Source organism: Dipodomys merriami, unplaced genomic scaffold (assembly GCF_024711535.1).
Source record: "Dipodomys merriami isolate MVZ:Mamm:240054 unplaced genomic scaffold, mDipMer1.0.p SCAF_15, whole genome shotgun sequence".
In the NCBI taxonomy this organism is placed as follows: Eukaryota; Metazoa; Chordata; class Mammalia; order Rodentia; family Heteromyidae; genus Dipodomys; species Dipodomys merriami.
This window is the reverse complement of record NW_027202826.1, coordinates 9,877,397-9,893,778: the sequence shown is the minus strand read 5'-3', so window position 1 is coordinate 9,893,778 and position 16,382 is coordinate 9,877,397. Positions and strand designations below refer to the sequence as shown.

At 40.4% G+C, this 16,382-nt stretch overlaps 1 protein-coding gene across 6 annotated transcripts in view; it reads left to right on the top strand.

The window, feature by feature from the left end:
* Sh3d19 (SH3 domain containing 19) overlaps nucleotides 1–16,382 on the top strand; it is a 123,935-nt gene that overhangs the window by 82,128 nt on the left and 25,425 nt on the right. For all 6 annotated transcript variants that reach the window (XM_070022195.1, XM_070022194.1, XM_070022198.1 and 3 more), the window contains 4 exons: nucleotides 4,269–4,376; nucleotides 7,967–8,079; nucleotides 13,990–14,051; nucleotides 15,225–15,489. In XM_070022195.1, the coding sequence (XP_069878296.1) occupies nucleotides 4,269–4,376; nucleotides 7,967–8,079; nucleotides 13,990–14,051; nucleotides 15,225–15,489 (548 nt within the window). The remainder of the gene's footprint in view (nucleotides 1–4,268; nucleotides 4,377–7,966; nucleotides 8,080–13,989; nucleotides 14,052–15,224; nucleotides 15,490–16,382) is intronic.

Here is a 16,382-nt window from a genome sequence, read left to right as displayed (position 1 = left end):
AGTACTGTTGCTGAGCTCTTTTTGCTCAAGGGTAGCACTCTGGCACTTTAAGCCACAGCTCCACTTTTGGTTTTCTGGTAATTAATTGGAAATAAGAGTCTCATGGATTTTCCAGCCCAGGCTGGCTTTGAACCATGAGCCTGAGATCCCAGCCTCCTGAGTAGTTAGGATTATAGGCGTGAGCCAATGCCTAGCTCCTAGTAATATCTGTTACTTCTCTGCTTCATATCCAATAAGTTATGTACACTTGCTGGGTTTTGCCTACTGAATTTTTTTTGTTTATATATACTAATTGTTACTGTAAAGGTGATATACAGAGGGATTACAGTTACATAAGTAATGAGTACATTTCTTTTTTAACATTGTCATTCCTTCCCTCTCTCTCTCTCTCTCTCTCTCTCTCTCTCTCTCTCCCTCCCAATTTTTCCCTCCCGTCACCAGCCACAAGTTGTATAGTTCATTTTCAACATAGTGTCTAGTACCTCTGCTGCATTTGTTCACCCTCTGTCCCACCCTTCCAAGCCTTCCATTAACCTCCCAGAGACAGATATACTAACAAACAAGGCAAAAGGTAAAGAAAACAAAAATATTAACAAAGAAAAAAGAAACAATGTTTGTTTCCATTTCTTGGAGTTCATTTTGATAAATATTATTTTATATGGTCATATGTACATAGTTATTGAACCCTTGTGTTCCTCTCCTAAGAATATCCTCCTTTGGTCTCACTGTGAATGTCTAGAGACCTGTATAATTTATCATGTCCCAGTGTATTGTCTTTTACCATCTAGTATGTTTACTTTTGCCTATTGAACTGTTATTGTTTTGCAGTACTGAGATTTCAACTTAAGTCCTCCCTTTGGCTAGGCAGGCCCTCTACCACTTTAGCCACACCTCCACCTCTATATGTTTTAGTTATTTTTTCAGGTAGGGTTTATATCTTTTGTCTGGACCAGCTTGGGACTACAGTCCTATTTATATCTCCCCTGTAGCTGATCTTACAAGCTCTTGCCACCATACCCAGCTTATTTGTTGAAACTGGATGTTGTTAATTTTTTATCCAGGCTGACCTTAAACCATGGTCTTTCTGATCTCCACCCTGAGATTCAAGACACGAGAGTACAGATGTGAGTCTCTGTACCTGGCCATGAATAGTTCTTGAATCTGCCTCTCATTTCCATCTCTCCTTGTTTTTTCCCACATTCAACCCTTATGCTTGGATTCCTGCAGCTGCCTCTTAAATAGAGCCCTCTGAAGTTCCTCCATATAGAGTTGGCTGCCCTAGAGATTTTTTCTAGTGCTCACACAGATCCTGTGGCTTGCCTGCTTGTTGCTTTCCAAAGGCCTTCAGGATTTCAGGAGGGATTTTATTTATTGATTTGGGGCTTTGTGACTCTGATGACATTTCTATGACATTGTCACTGTAAACAAAAGATCATGTTCTTTTTGTGAAAACTTGTCTAATATGGGCCAGATAGGATCAGCCAGAAACTGAGAGAGAAAAACACAGGAGAAAGGAAGCTCACAGATAACTTTCTCAATAATCTTTTCTCAACAATATAGGAAACCTTAACCAAAAATAGTATTCAGAAAAGTGAAGTTATGATATTCATCTCAAGGAATACAGCTCAGAAAATACTAAGGCTATGAAAACCTTGTGAGGGCAGGGAAAGTAGCGCAGTGGTAGAGTGCTTGCCTTTCATGCATGAGGTCCTGGGTTCGATTCCTCAGCACCACATAAGCAGAAAAAGCCAGAAGTGGTTCTGTGACTCAAGTGGTAGAGTGCTTGCCTTGAGCTGAAGAGCTGAGGGACAGTGCCCTGGGCCCAGAGTTTAGGCCCCACCACCGGCAAAAAAATGATATGTGTGTGTGTATTTGATATATATATAGATAGATATCAATATATATACATATATAATACACATACATATATATACATATATATATATATATATATATAATTTTAAGGGAAAACTCATAAAACAGGCAATTTAACATTGGCTTCATTTCTTGGCCAGAATGCTTTGCAGAAGTATCAGTGATTCTGCTTCACAAGTTTACAATCTTAGCCACTTGTCATAAAAGGCTCTGCTGTCAGCCCCATTGCACAGACCAGAACAGTAGTTTAGCAGCCAGTTGTTGCTAGTAACACAACTCAAGAGGGGGAGAAATGACCGAGAAGCCTGTGTGGGCTGGGGAAACTAATTAGGATAACAAAGCCTATTATCAGAGGCAGGTGATGGGGGGGAAAACTACTTTATCATCAGTGATTTTCTCAATCCAATAATGAAACCAAGTCGCAACAGATCCAGACTATCTGGTGTTGGTGTGAGGGACTGGACGGAGGTGCAGCTGAACCAAAGTAGAGGAAAATGGCACACTTGACTTTCCATAGATTTGGGCGGGCAATTTTTGTGATGCCCTATCACTTTTGTAGTAGCAACAGCAAGCAGTCATAGATGGCTTGCATGCAAAGATTTAAGGAGTGAGTGTGAGAAATGCTGTAGTATGCATAAGGTCTTAGTCCCATGCTAAAACTGCCAAAAAAAAAAAAAAAATAGGCAAGGTTAATTCTGGGCAGAGAGGAAGAAACCCGCACTATCATTGAGATGAAAACCAGGCATCTGCCTCCCCCTCCTCCCTGCTTTACACTCCTCACAAGAGCTCGGCCAGGGACATGGTGCAGACTGAGGGATGGATGCCAGGCTTGCTGACTGCACACAGCTGGGGTACATCACGCAGTACATCACTGATGCCAGACAGTCTGCAGGAGCAGCATGGAAGTGTTCCTTGTCTCTCTGGGTGGAGAAAGGAGGTGTTTTTAACAGAAACTGTTTAGTAGAATAACTACACATGATCTTAGTGCCAGTTAAAGAATAACTAATAGTATTAAACATGAAAGAGAAGCTGTATGCTGATGGCTCACTTCTGTAATCCTAGCTATGAGGATCACCGTTCAAAGCCAGACCAGGCAGGAAAATCTGTGAGACTCTTATCTTCAGTTAACCACCAGAAAGCCAGAAGTAGAGCTGTGGCTCAAAGTAGTAGAGCTCTAACCTTGAACAAAGAGAGCTTAAGGACAGTATCTAGGCCCTGCGTTCAAGCCCAATGACTGATAGAGGTGGGGGAGTTGGGAGAGAGAGGCCATTGTCAGGGATGGTGGTGGTTACCTGAGAGGGAAAGAAGGAGTAAGGACTTTTGATTTTTAGCTTAACAATTCCTACATCCTACAAGAGCCAGTCAGCTGAAGGTGCCTCTAGAACTGCACCTGGTCACAGGTAGAAGGTATATCCTGTTCACGTGAAGGACATGTGAAGGTTAGAGTAGTATCTTCTTACCAACCTCTAGTGCATGGAACCGGTGGAATTAGATACTACCCCATCCGTCTCATGTGGAACAAAGGCAGTGTTCTGGGCTACATAGAGTATCTTTCACAAAACGTTTTATTTTTTTCTTCTGGCTAATCTACTTATTTTTAGGTTTCTTTAGTCATTTTCCAAACCACTGAAACCACTGAGAAAAACATTTAAAGAGACTTTGAGTTAAAAAATAATAATTGTATAGTCATGCTTTTGTTTAAAACACTTTTCCTAGGTACATAGATAGCTACATAGATACATAGATACTGTGCATTTAAAATAAATCAGGATGGAAAAAGGCCAAGACATATATTCTTGCCCCCAAATTATTAAATATTGGAAGGAAGATGTCTTATTTTATGTCTGGAGTAACACGTGTACCACTCTCCTTTTACTGAAGAGCAGTCTTAATAAATTAATTACCCAGTCAGAGACTTCTGAATCTTTTCCCTGTGCCAGCTGGCACTGAGAAGGATGAGGGACTTTGGTGAACCCATGAGCAAGCTCAGAGAAGAATCCTTATTTCCTGGGACACAGGATATGGGCATGGGGGGGCGGGGGAGAGGGCATGGGCTGAACAACTTGGAAAGATTGTCTTGTTTCTGTTACCCCTCATTTTCATAAGACACTTATTAAATGATTAGACTCCCCTGAAATGCAGCATCTCTATTCAGGATTGTCCTGGATCTCTCATCAGAGGAAGAAAAGTGATATGAATTATTTACAGAGCACTAAATTATTTCCTTTTTATGATTTCCAACTTTGTTTTGGTCTCTGCAAACTGAGATTTTGTTTATCCCTGAATAGCTTTCCCTGGGGGATGAAAAATAGAACTCTTAAATTATGAATGAGGTTTTTTTGTTTGAGTCCTTGTTAACTAAAACATGTAAAATAAACTATGTTTTTCATTAGATCCCTTTCAGCTCCCCACAAAAGCAGAAGCAACAAAAGAAAGGTCAGTTCAACCAGCAACCACCAGGAAGCCCACTGTCATTCGGATCCCCGCTAAACCAGGAAAATGTAAGCACTCTGCCATCTTTATTTGCTTCTACGAGAGCCTGAGAGAGAAATACTTATTTACCAATATAACTGACATTTATTATTCATAGTCATGGACATTTAGAAGGAATTGTTTTCTCACAATTCTGCAGAAAGTTAGAACAGTACCTTTGCATTTCATGTTTCTTTAAGGTTGTTTAAAGCAGAAAGAGATTGGATCTCTGGACAGTCTTAATATTCATGTTATCACCTCTGTAAAGATAGGGAAGTAAGGGGCTGGGAAGATGGCTCAGTGGTAGAGTGCTTGCCTTGCATGCATGAGGCCCTGGGTTCGATTCTTCAGCACCATATAAGCAAAAAGAAAAAAGCCGGAAGTGGCACTATGGCTCAAGTGGTAGAGCGCTAGCCTTGAGCTGAAGAGCTGAGGGACAGCACCCAGGCCCAGAGTTCAGGCCCCATGACTGGACCCAAAAAAAAAAAAATAAGATAGGGAAGTAACTTAAATGAATAACACAGTTATCAATGTCTATCAGAAAAATATTATTCCTATTATTAAAGATGTTTGGGTGTAGATTATGTAAAAACCTGTACCCAAGCTGGACATGAGTGGTTCATGCCTATAATGCTAGTTACTCAGGAGGCTGAGATCTGAGGGTTGTGGTTCAAAGCCAGTCCAGCCAGGAAAGTCTATGAGACTCATCTCCAGTTAGCTACCATAAAAGCCAGAAGTGGAGTTATGGATCAAGTGGTAGAGAACCAGCCTTGAACAAAAAAGCTCAGGAGCAGTGCCCACGCCCTAAGTTCAAGCTCTAGAATTGGGGTGAGTGTGCATGTGCACACACACATACACACACACACACACACATATACAAAATCCATGTACCCAAAAGGTCTAAAAACAGATGATACCTTTCGGGCATGTGTGTGTGCCAGTGCTAGGGCTTAACCTCAGAGCCCAATAGGATTATAAGTTTGAGACACTGGCACCCAGCTATAGCAATACTTGCTTTTTATGATGATGCTATTACTAAATAATTTTTTTAATCACAGTAATATTTATTTGGGTGTGTGTACTGGTGTTGGGGCTTGAACTTTGGGCCTGAGTGCTAGCTCTGAGATTTTCTTGCTCTACCACTTGAACTGCAGCTTCACTTCCAGGTTTTTTTTGTGGTTAATTGGAGATAAGTCTCTTGGACTTTTTTGTCCAGGCTGACTTTGAACCACAATCCTCAGATTTGAGCCTGAGTAGCTAAGATTACAGGTGTGAGCATTCAGTGCCCAGCATTTTCCTCCCTTTGAAAATATTTCCTCCCTTTGAAAATATTACAGACTCAAGTTCATTGGGACAATTTTTATTTATATATCATTTATTATTAATTATTATTTTATTGTTATATATGTATATATTTATTTATATAAATGTATAAGATCAGAAATGTACATTAATTTCTCAATTTGTATTGCTGGGTGGAAAGAATTTATTTCTTTAAAATAGATGCCTGCTGCTGCTGGCTCATGCCTATAATCCTAGCTACTCAGGAGGCTGAGATTTGAGGATCATGGTTCAAAACCAGCCCATCAGGAAAATCCATGAAGCTCTTACCTCCAGTAAACCACCCAGAAAGCTGGAAGTGGCACTGTGGCTCAAGTGGTAGAGTGCTAGCCTTGAACTGAAGAGCTGAGGGACTGCACCCAGGCCCAAAGTTCAAGCCCCATGACCAAAAAAAATAAAATAAACAAAATAAAATGTATGAGGTGTATATTTGAGCCACTGGCTTCTTTAAAAGCTCATCTTCAATATTTTCCTTCATTTCTCTGTTGTTTATCCTATTTCTCTACTTGTTACAGGAGATGTTACATAAGTAGTCGGAAGAGAAATGTCATTTGTCCCACATAAACACACTGGAGCCTCTTACATCATGAACTCCTACTTTTGTTTTCCTTTTGAAATTCTCTTTCTCCCTAGCTTCTGCTTGGTTATATCTTGGCCATTTAATTTATTTAAGGTACACATACCATCTTCCAAAACAATTGGTGATCCCAAGGAATAAAAGAATAAAAAGGAGGGGCTGGGAAGGTGGCTCAGTGGTAGAGCGCTTGCCTTGCATGCATGAGGCCCTGGGTTCGATTCCCCAGCACCACATAAGCAAAAAGAAAAAAGCCGGAAGTGGTGCTGTGGCTCAAGTGGTAGAGTGTTAGCCTTGAGCTGAAGAGCTGAGAGACAGCGCCCAGGCCCAGAGTTCAGGCCCCACAAGTGGACCCAAAAAAGAATAAAAAAGAATAAAAAGGAAATGTTTCCTGTCAGTGGCTATTACAGGACATACATAAATCATCCCCTATTCTAGGTTTTCCATGTGACGAGAAGGCAGAGCATTCACTTACGAAGTGCTGTGTATATCTGCCTCCTTCCAGTGCTCCAGCGACCAGTGTAGGAGATAGCTTTGTCCTTCTCAGCAGCTGACAGTCAGCCTCTCCTCGCCAGGTGTTCTTGTTCCCTGGTGTCAATTATCTGACCCTCATTATATCTACTCATCTTTGTTTTCTTCCATTAAAGTAAGATTGAAGGACACTGTTGCTGAGAAATGGATGCAGTTTGTATGTAAAAGTATCATTTGTTTAATTGAGGTTAATTATGTTCATTAATCTAAACTAATGATTTAGAAAACCTAATTTGGACCAGGAAGGGTTAGGTATACAACCTAGTATTAGGATGAGCACCGACTTTCAGGTTCTAAAGAAGGAAAAAAAATAGACAATTACTAACAGTTTCTTCATTATAAAGTATGCAGGATATTGTCTGGAATGTCACTGTCTAGAACTTTCTATGAAGATGATAATGTCCCATATTTGTGCTGGCCATAAGAAGCCTCTGTATTCAAGGTGCTGCTGCATACAGGAAATGTGGGTGGTGCAAATGATAGATTGAAATTTTAATTTTCTTTCATTTTAATTAATTGAGGTTTAAGGATAAATTGCCACATGTGATTATTATTAGCTAGTAGACTATAGACAAAAGTAGGACTAGATTTTGGTTGGAGAAATGTTACACATAAAGTGCCTGAGTTAAGTATCTGGTACATAAAAGGCTCTTAACATGCTATTTAATTACTTAGTATTATTTTCACTCTATAAAACATACAGTAGCCCACGCCCGTGGCTCATGACTATAATCCTAGTTACACAGGAGAATAAAATCTGTGCTTTGTGGTTTGAAGCCAGCTGTAGCAGAAAAGTCCATGAGACTCTTACCTCCAATTAACTACCGAAAGGGCCTGAAGTAGATCTGTGGCTCAAGTGGTAGATGCTTGAGCAAAAAAGCTGTGTTCAAGCCCTAGGACTGGTGCATGCGCACATGCGCGTGCAGACACACACACACACACACACACACACACACACACACACACACACACACAAAATCATCCAATAAAATGAACTGATGTTGATTAATATCTCCGATTTCTGAAGTTTTTGAGAGCTCTTTGGCATTTGCTTAAGTATCTGTTCTGCCAGGAGTTCTGTGTGACCACCATTTTCCTTTAGAGCCAAACTACATCATTCACTTTGAAATGCCAGACGAGACATTACTAATGAATCGCTGCTACTTTTTCCAGGTTTACTTGAGGAACCACAAACTCCACCTCCGCTCCCTGCTGAAAAGCCTATTGGAAACACATACAGTACAGTGTCTGCAAAACTCAGTAATGCTGACAGAAGTAGAAATTCGGTAAGTTATCATTACAGGTCGTATTAGGTGGGAGACAGAACCATGTACTAAATTTAAACATTCAGCTGATGTCTACATTATTTAAAAAAGGAAGTTTGGAAAATAAACTTACACTAGAAACCAGTTGCTACTGGGCATGATGGCCTTGCCTGTAATCTCAATACGTAGGAAGCTGAGGTAGGAAAATCTCAAGTTCCAGACCAGCCTGGACCACATAGTGAGATATGTGTCAAAAAAAAGAAAAATTGCTAGCCCTCATGTACATCTCCAATTAACCACTAGAAAACCGGAAGTGCTCTATGGCTCAAGAGGTAGAGTGCTTGCATTGAGCTGAAGAGCTGAGGGACAGTGCCCAGGCCCAGAGTTCAAGCCCCACTACCAAAAAAAAAGAGGAAAAGAAAAGTGAGAGTAAGTCATTATGTTTTGTCAGAAAATAAGGGCATATTTTAAAGGTACTAATAATGAAGTTATTAAAAAAGAAATCTTGAGGCCTGGGAGTGTGGCTCAAATGGTATTACACCTGTCTAGCAAGGGTAAGGCCCTGAGTGTAAACTATAGTAAACACCAAGGAAAATAAAACTTTTTATATTTATTGAAGTAGATTTAGTCAGATTGTCACCTTTTATTGAAACTAGCCAAATAGTAATATGATTTTTAAGATAATTACCCTAAGAATTTTTCAATCTCAATTTTTTCTTCTGGACCAGTACTGGGGCTTGAACTCAGTTAAGATCTTGGGCACTGGGGCTGGGAAGGCGGCTCAGTGGTAGAGTGCTTGTCTTGCATGCATGAGGCCCTGGGTTCGATTCCTCAGCACCACATAAGCAAAAAGAAAAAAGCCGGAAGTGGCGCTGTGGCTCAAGAGCTGCGGGACAGCACCCAGGCCCAGAGTTCAGGCCCCACGACTGGACCAAAAAAAAAAGATCTTGGGCACTATCCCTTAGCTTTTTTTGCTTAAGACTAGTACTCTATCATTTGAGCCACAGGTCTACTCTGGCTTTTTGGTAGTTAATTGGAGATAAGAGTCTCACAGACTTTTCTGCCTGAATTGGATTCAAACCCTGATCCTCAATTATCAGCCTCCTGAATAGCTAAGGTTACAGGTGGAAACTACATGTGTACTTGGTTCAATCTGAAATTTAAGGGGAAAAATTAGTTTTAAAAAATGAGGCCAGGCACTGGTGGCTCATGCCTGTAATCCTAGCTTCTTAGGAGGCTGAAATCTGAGTATTGGGGTTCGAAGCTAGCCCAAGTAGGAAAGTCTATGAGACTCCAATTAACTACTACCACCACAACCCTCAGTTTTAAAAAAAGCCAGAAGTAGAGCTGTGACTCAAGTGGTAAAATGCTAGCCTTGAGCAGAAAAGTTCAGGGATAGCACCCAGGCCTTTAATTTAAGCCAATGGAGCAGTGCGTGCGCGCGCATGCACGCACACACACACACACACACACACACACACAAGTGATGATAATGCTTTATTGTACATCTCTTAGGATTAAGATTAAATCCACACACCTACTTGATGTCAACTTAGTTTATTTATTTATTTTGCTGGTCTTAGGGCTTGAACTCAGGGCCTGGATTCTGTCCCAGAGTCTCTCTGTGCTTAAAACTGTCAGGACTGCCAAGACTGTCACCAGAAGTTGAGCCACTTCTGGTTTTTTCTGTGTATGTGGTGCTGAGGAATGGAACCCAGGGCTCCATGCCTGCTAGGCAACTAAGCCACATTGCCATCCCCATGATGTCAACTCTAATACCATTCCTTCATATGTTTAAAAAAATGCCGCTTGGTAAATGATATTTAAGTTGTTTCAAGAGAAAAACATTTTTAATATCTTTGGACCAAGTTTTCAGTTCAAACATCATAATAGTTTATACTGTGTGTTAGCTGTGCTTATCATACATACAAACTCATCTAATCATCTAGTGAAGAGAAATTTCTTTGAAGGAGACATTAGATTAAATTAGCTAATATCAAGTTAATGAGATTTTTCTGTAGGATGAATTAAAATTGAATCATCATTTATATTTTCAAAGGACTTGGTAATAAATTTTTATGAAAACTGGACTAAGAAAGTCCATAAGTAGATAACAGCACTCTGCTGTATGCTGAATGAGAAAATCCCAAACTTCCCTGAAGGAAAAGTTCCTTGAACTTTCAGGCTTCTGCTCTGAGAGCATTATTAAAGGAAGAAAGAAGCCAGGAACTGGTGGCTCACACCTGTAATCCTAGTGCCTGAGGAAGCTGAGATGTGAGCATTGCAAAATCAAAGCCACTTCAGGGAGGAAAGTCTGAGAGTCTCTTATCCCCAACTACCAAAAAGCCAAAAATCAAGGTATACCTCAAGGGGTAGAGAGCCAGCCTTGAGTGAAATTTTTAAGGCCCTATGTCCCAGCACCAGCACTGGTACAAAATAAAATAAAATAAAAATAAATGAAGAGGGAGAAGAGCTTTTACATTCAGTAAGTAATCTACAAAGTTTTATAGGGCTTTTGTTAAATGTAATGTTAAGTAGTCCACAAGCAACTCCTACATTCTAGGAAAACAAGTAAAAGAAGCTAGACTAAACTAAATTCTGTGGACATGTACTCCATTCATCATGTGTTTGTGCCTCATGTGACCGACGCAAGGCAAAGCCTGCCTGGCTCTACTTACACAGGACGTTAGAGTAGCTTGTGCTTTCACAAATGCACACCAGTACAGACACCTGACTCTGAAAAAAACAAGAGCGAGTAGACCTCCGGTGAAACGCTTTGTTTACAATCACACTGATTATCTTGAAGTGGAGTCACATGTCCTCTTGTTTGAGAATTAGAATCACTAAATACATTTTAGATCAGACCGTAAGGACTAGAGCTGTGGGTAAGGGGCTGTAGAAGGACCTGTGACCAGACCGTAAAGACTAAAAGTATAGATGAGGGCTGGAAACCCTGTACCATTACTCCCTCCACGAGTGTTGGGGAGCTTTCCATCTACAGGTGGATGGCTGCAGCTGCCAGGCCTTGAACAATGAGGGACTCCAGGTGCACATCAGGAGCTGCTGCAGCTGTTCTGTGTTCCTGTTGTGGTACATAGAACGTGGGTGCACAGACTCTCAAAGCATCCCTCACCGACACCACCAACTTGTGCAGGAGAGTTGGGAGACACTGCAGAACCCACGCAAGGAACCAGCCATAGAACTCTGAAGTGTGGGTGAAATTCTGATTTAAGATTTGCTCATCATAGAAAATCAAGAAATTAAAAAGATCCTCCACAAAAATACTGCCACTTGGGCTGGGATATAGCTCAGTGGCAAAGCGCTTGCTTAGCAAGTGCAACATCCTGGGTTCAATCCCAAGGCGGAGGGGGGGGAGGGAGAGAGGGGAGAGGGGAAGAAGAAGAAAAGAAAAAACAGTTTAAAAAAAAAAAATACCACCAGCTGCCAGTGGTTCACTCCTGAAATACCTGCTGCTCATCAGGCTAAGATTTGAAGCCATCCCGGGTAGAAAATTCCTAAAGATTTCATCTCCAATTAACTAGGAAAGAAAAAAAAAAAACTAAACTAAAACAGACTGCAGGTTCAAGTGGTAGAGCACCAGCCATGAGCTAGCAAGCAAAACAAGTACCAGGTTCTGTGTTCAAATCTCAGTACTGCCAAAATTAAATACATAAAAAGTTTCTCCCTAGCTGCTAGGGTTTGTTTTGCTTGTTGTAATTTTAAATATGGCCAAAAGAAAAAATTTTTCATTTTATTCCAGCAGCATTTTCAGAAAAAAATACAAGTAGCAACATATTTATAAGACACATATTACATACTGGAATATTGCAGGGTTTATGGACTAGTGATTCACCTCACTACATTAACTGAGCTCATTAGTGAAACCAAATTTTAAAGGCAGGCATAATTTGTTTTTAAAAATGGGATTTAAAACATTGAAACATGTTTAAATGAGCACAGTTATTGACAATTAATCATTTAGTATTTAAGGAAAAGTTATAAATGCTCAGTGAATTTAAAATCAGAAAAGTATGCTATAACTCATTTATAATCTGAATTTTCCTATTTTCCCAAAATATGATTAAACTCTCTTTACAAAAAAAAAAAAGTAGCAGTTGAATTTTACAAGGATACCCCCTTCCCTCATGAGGTCTTGGAGAAATTTTGTCATAGGTGTCATGCTACTGTCTAAGTAGGAAAGGAAAAAATCTTTTAGAAAAGTTTTAAATTCTGACTGAAAAATATAAGATAGTTGGAATAAAAAGAAGTTGTTAGGAATTTAGGAATTGGGGGAGAAGGCCACAAGTTTTTGTATGAGGTACTTCGGCACTAAATGACATCATAGACCAAATGCACTTACCAGACATCTACAGATTACTTCACCCAGCAGTTACATGATATATAATCTCAAAAACCAACAAAAACTTCTCCAAAATAAATACTATTGTAGAACATGAAGCAATCTTAGAAAATGCCAACAAAATTGAAATAACTCCCTGCATACCATAATGGAATTAAACTAGAACTCAACAGCAAAAGATACTCCTGAAAATACTCAAAACATGAGAAGTCTGAAAGTGGTAGAGTGCTAGCCTTGAGCAAAAGAGTTCAGGGACAGCACCCAGGCCATGAGATCAAACCCCATTATTAACCACCACACACACACACACACACAGAGACACACACACACACAAAAGTTCCTGGAAAAGCCAGGCACTGTAGCGTACACCTGTGATCCTAGCTGTTGAGGCTATAAACTGAGGATGGAGGTTTGAAGCCAGCCTGGGTAGGAAAGCTCTTGAGATTCTTATTTCCAGTTACTACCAAAAAGCTGCTCCTCAAGAGGTAGAGTGCTAGCTTTGAGCGGGCACTAAAGCCAAACAACAAAGCCTAGTCCCTGAGTTCAAGCTCTACTACTGGCACTAGGTATGTAGGTTAGGTAGATAGAAAAGTAGATAGATAGATAGATAGATAGGTAGGTAGATAGATAGATAGATAGATAGATAGATAGATAGATAGATAGATAGATAGATAGTTGGATAGATAGATAGATAGATAAAAACTTAACATTCTAGGGGCTGGGAGTGTGGCTTAGTGGTTGAGTGCTTGCCTAGCATGCATGAAGCCCTGGGATTGATCCCTCACTACCACATAAACAGAAAAAGCCGGAAGTGGTGCTATGGTGCAAGCGGTAGAGTGCTACCCTTGAGCAAACGATGCTCGAGGACAGTGCCCAAGCCCTGAGTTCAAGCCCCAGGACTGGCAAAAACAAAATAAACAAACAAAAACTAACATTCTTACTCTATCTGTCCTTCAGTTTTCCTATCTCTCCACTCTTCCCTATAAAACACTTCTCAGCGCATTCCACCGCCTGCGGTGGTGGTTTTTACTTGGACCTCTCTTTCTCCCTCCATGGCATCCTCTCACAACACTCCTTAATGTCCCTTTTATATTCCCCACCTGCTTTAGTTCAAACTCTACTGCAAAACGTTGAAACCATCTCAGAAGGAGATAAAGATCTGCAGGTTCAAAGCAAAACAAACTAATAACCACTTCACTTAGCATGTGTTTAAACTCAGGAACAGAGTGTTTCCTGTGTATACTAGGATGGATAAATACCAAATATTTGTTTGCAGTGCCTGCTTGAATCGTTATTGAGTTAACCTAATGTGATTTACACATCACTCTTTCATAGCTCATGAATCACCAGGTATCAGGCCAACACACATTGGTTTCTTTCTCTAGCAGTTTTTTTTTTTTAACCTATATTAGGACAGACAATTGAGTAGGAGTGAGTAATAAATTAATAGCTTATCTGAAAAGTCTTTTCAGCTATTTTCTGTAACTCATCTATACTTCCTCTCACAAACCCAGCTAGAAAGCTGTCCAGAATTAACTCTGAGTGAAAAAAACATTCTTTTATACTTGTAGGAATCTGACCACGCCAGTGATTCAGGAGGTTTGATGCGAGGACCCCCAAGGTTGCCACCAAGGTAAATAAACTATGGGGAATGTTAGAGAAAAATTAATGGCTCAGCCAGGTAATAACTAGTTATTCATGCTGATAGTCCTAGCTTCTCAGGATGGTGACATATGAGGATTGCAGTTCAAAGCCAACCCAAGCAGGAAAGTCTGTGAGAGTCTTATCTCCAGTTCACTACCAAAAAGCCAGAAGTAGAGGTGTGGCTCAAGTGATAGAGGGCCAACCTTGAACAATAAGTCTAATAACACCTAGGCTCAGTTCAAGCCCCAGTACCCGCACCAAAAAGAAAAAGAAAAACAGCTCAGAGTCTTAATCCCTCCCTCCCCCCCTTTTTTTTTCCAGAGGTGAGGACTGAACTCAGGGCCTTGCGCTCACCAGGAGGGTGCTCTTCCCTGAGCTAAACCCCCTCAACCCCTTTTTCTGCCTTGCAGAACAAGTATTTTTACTTATCCTCAAATACATGAACAAGACTACCTTCCCAACCCAAAAACAACTCCACTTCTGGAATACAGACATACTCAGCTAAGTGGGACAGACCTGGTATTTGGAATTCCTAAAAGGCCACAGGCTCTGGGATGTCCAGGTGACTAGGTGCTGAGTTCCAGGGCCGCTGGAACAAAAGGCCATGTTGCTATCATAACACTTTGCCACAGTGAATTTTTTTTCTACTCTAGGATGAAGGAATCACTAACCTGTCTCATTTTCAGAACTGGTTTTATGTTCATCTAAATTGAGGTTTTAATAGTAACTCCTATAACAGGAACATTAGGGGAGTTTGATGTTCCTTTTCTAATTACACAAAAGACTCTAGCACGTGCACCTGTGAGCTTATTATAAGCTGTTCATCTGAGGCTTGGTAGAGAGTGCTTAGTTTCCTGCAACAGTCATGGAGTGTTTAAGAGCAGTGAGGGCCTTAGAGAGCTCGTGATAGTAAACGCTTGTTTGTCTTGAGCTAATGAATCTCTAGTGCAAAATAAGAGGAAGCTGCCATTTCCTCTAATAATATAATGTTTAATGCAACAGTCATTAGCTCAAAAATAGCATGCCCTGCAGGTTTCAGCATACTGTATTCCACTAGCAGAGAAGCTATATGTGTGTGTTTAGAAAAGAAAAAAAATAAAAGGACAAAACAGAACCTAATGCCAATCAAAACACTAACTCATGGTGATGCCTTGCTTTTCAGACCTGCAAACGGAAAAGCCATTCCAACTCGACGGCCTCCTTCCAAAGGAGCCCCCGAGAGACCACCTCCCCCCAAACTTTCTGCCACCAAAACATCAAATAAAAAACTGCCTTTTAGCCGATCATCCTCTGAAATGGATCTTCAGAGAAAACAAAGTCACTTGGCATCTGGACTCTCAAAAGCCAAGAGTCAAGTCTTCAAAAGCCAGGATCCGGTGCTACCCCCTCGCCCCAAACCAGGACACCCTCTCTACAAGAAATACATGGTAAATTAAGCCTTTAAGATGTTTACAATTTAAAGATTTGCTCCAGAATATGCACTATGTCCATTATTTCTCAGGAAAAGCTATTGAAACAAATGTGGAATTGTCCCTTGACTCTGAGTGCTTTAGATAAATTGGCTATAATAGAACTTTAAAGCAGGGTGTGTTTTTTGTTGTTTATTTGTTTATTTTTTGAAACTGGGGATTGAACCCAGGCTGTTATACTTACTAGACAAGCACTTTGCCACTGAGCTACATCCCAGCCCCTAAAGGAGGGTCTTTAACGCAGGTTTCATTATCAGACACACACAGGGAAGGAGGAAACAGGCAACCAGACAATAGAAAAGGAAATAAAAAGTTATTACTAGGATAAGCAGACATCTATGAATTTTTTTTCTACTTTGTAAACCTAATTATCATAGTCCACTTAATAGCTACCAGTTAAAACTAATTTTTATCAGTAATTAAGATTATTGAGTGTTTTGTTTTTTGTTTGTGTTAGGATTTTTTTGTTTTTATTTTGTTATGGATTTTCTGGTTTGTTTTGGCTTGGTTTTGATACAGGGCCTGACTTGTAGTCCAGACTAGCTTTGAACTCAATTTGTAGCCCTGGCTGGCTTCAAACACACAATCTTCCTGTCTCCTGCCTCCCAAAAGCTAAGATTTTAAGTGTGGGCTGCCATGCCTAGCAATAGTCAAAATATTAATTCTGTTTTCTTTAATATTTTCCTCATCAAACAACTTTTGCCTCCATTTCCCCCCAAAAAAACAAAAAACAGAGTTAAGGAAGTGGCTCTGTGGCTCAAGTGGTAGAGCGCTAGCCTTGAGCTGAAGAGCTGAGGGACAGCGCCAGGCCCAGAGTTCAGGCCCCACGACCAACAAAAGAAAAAAAACAG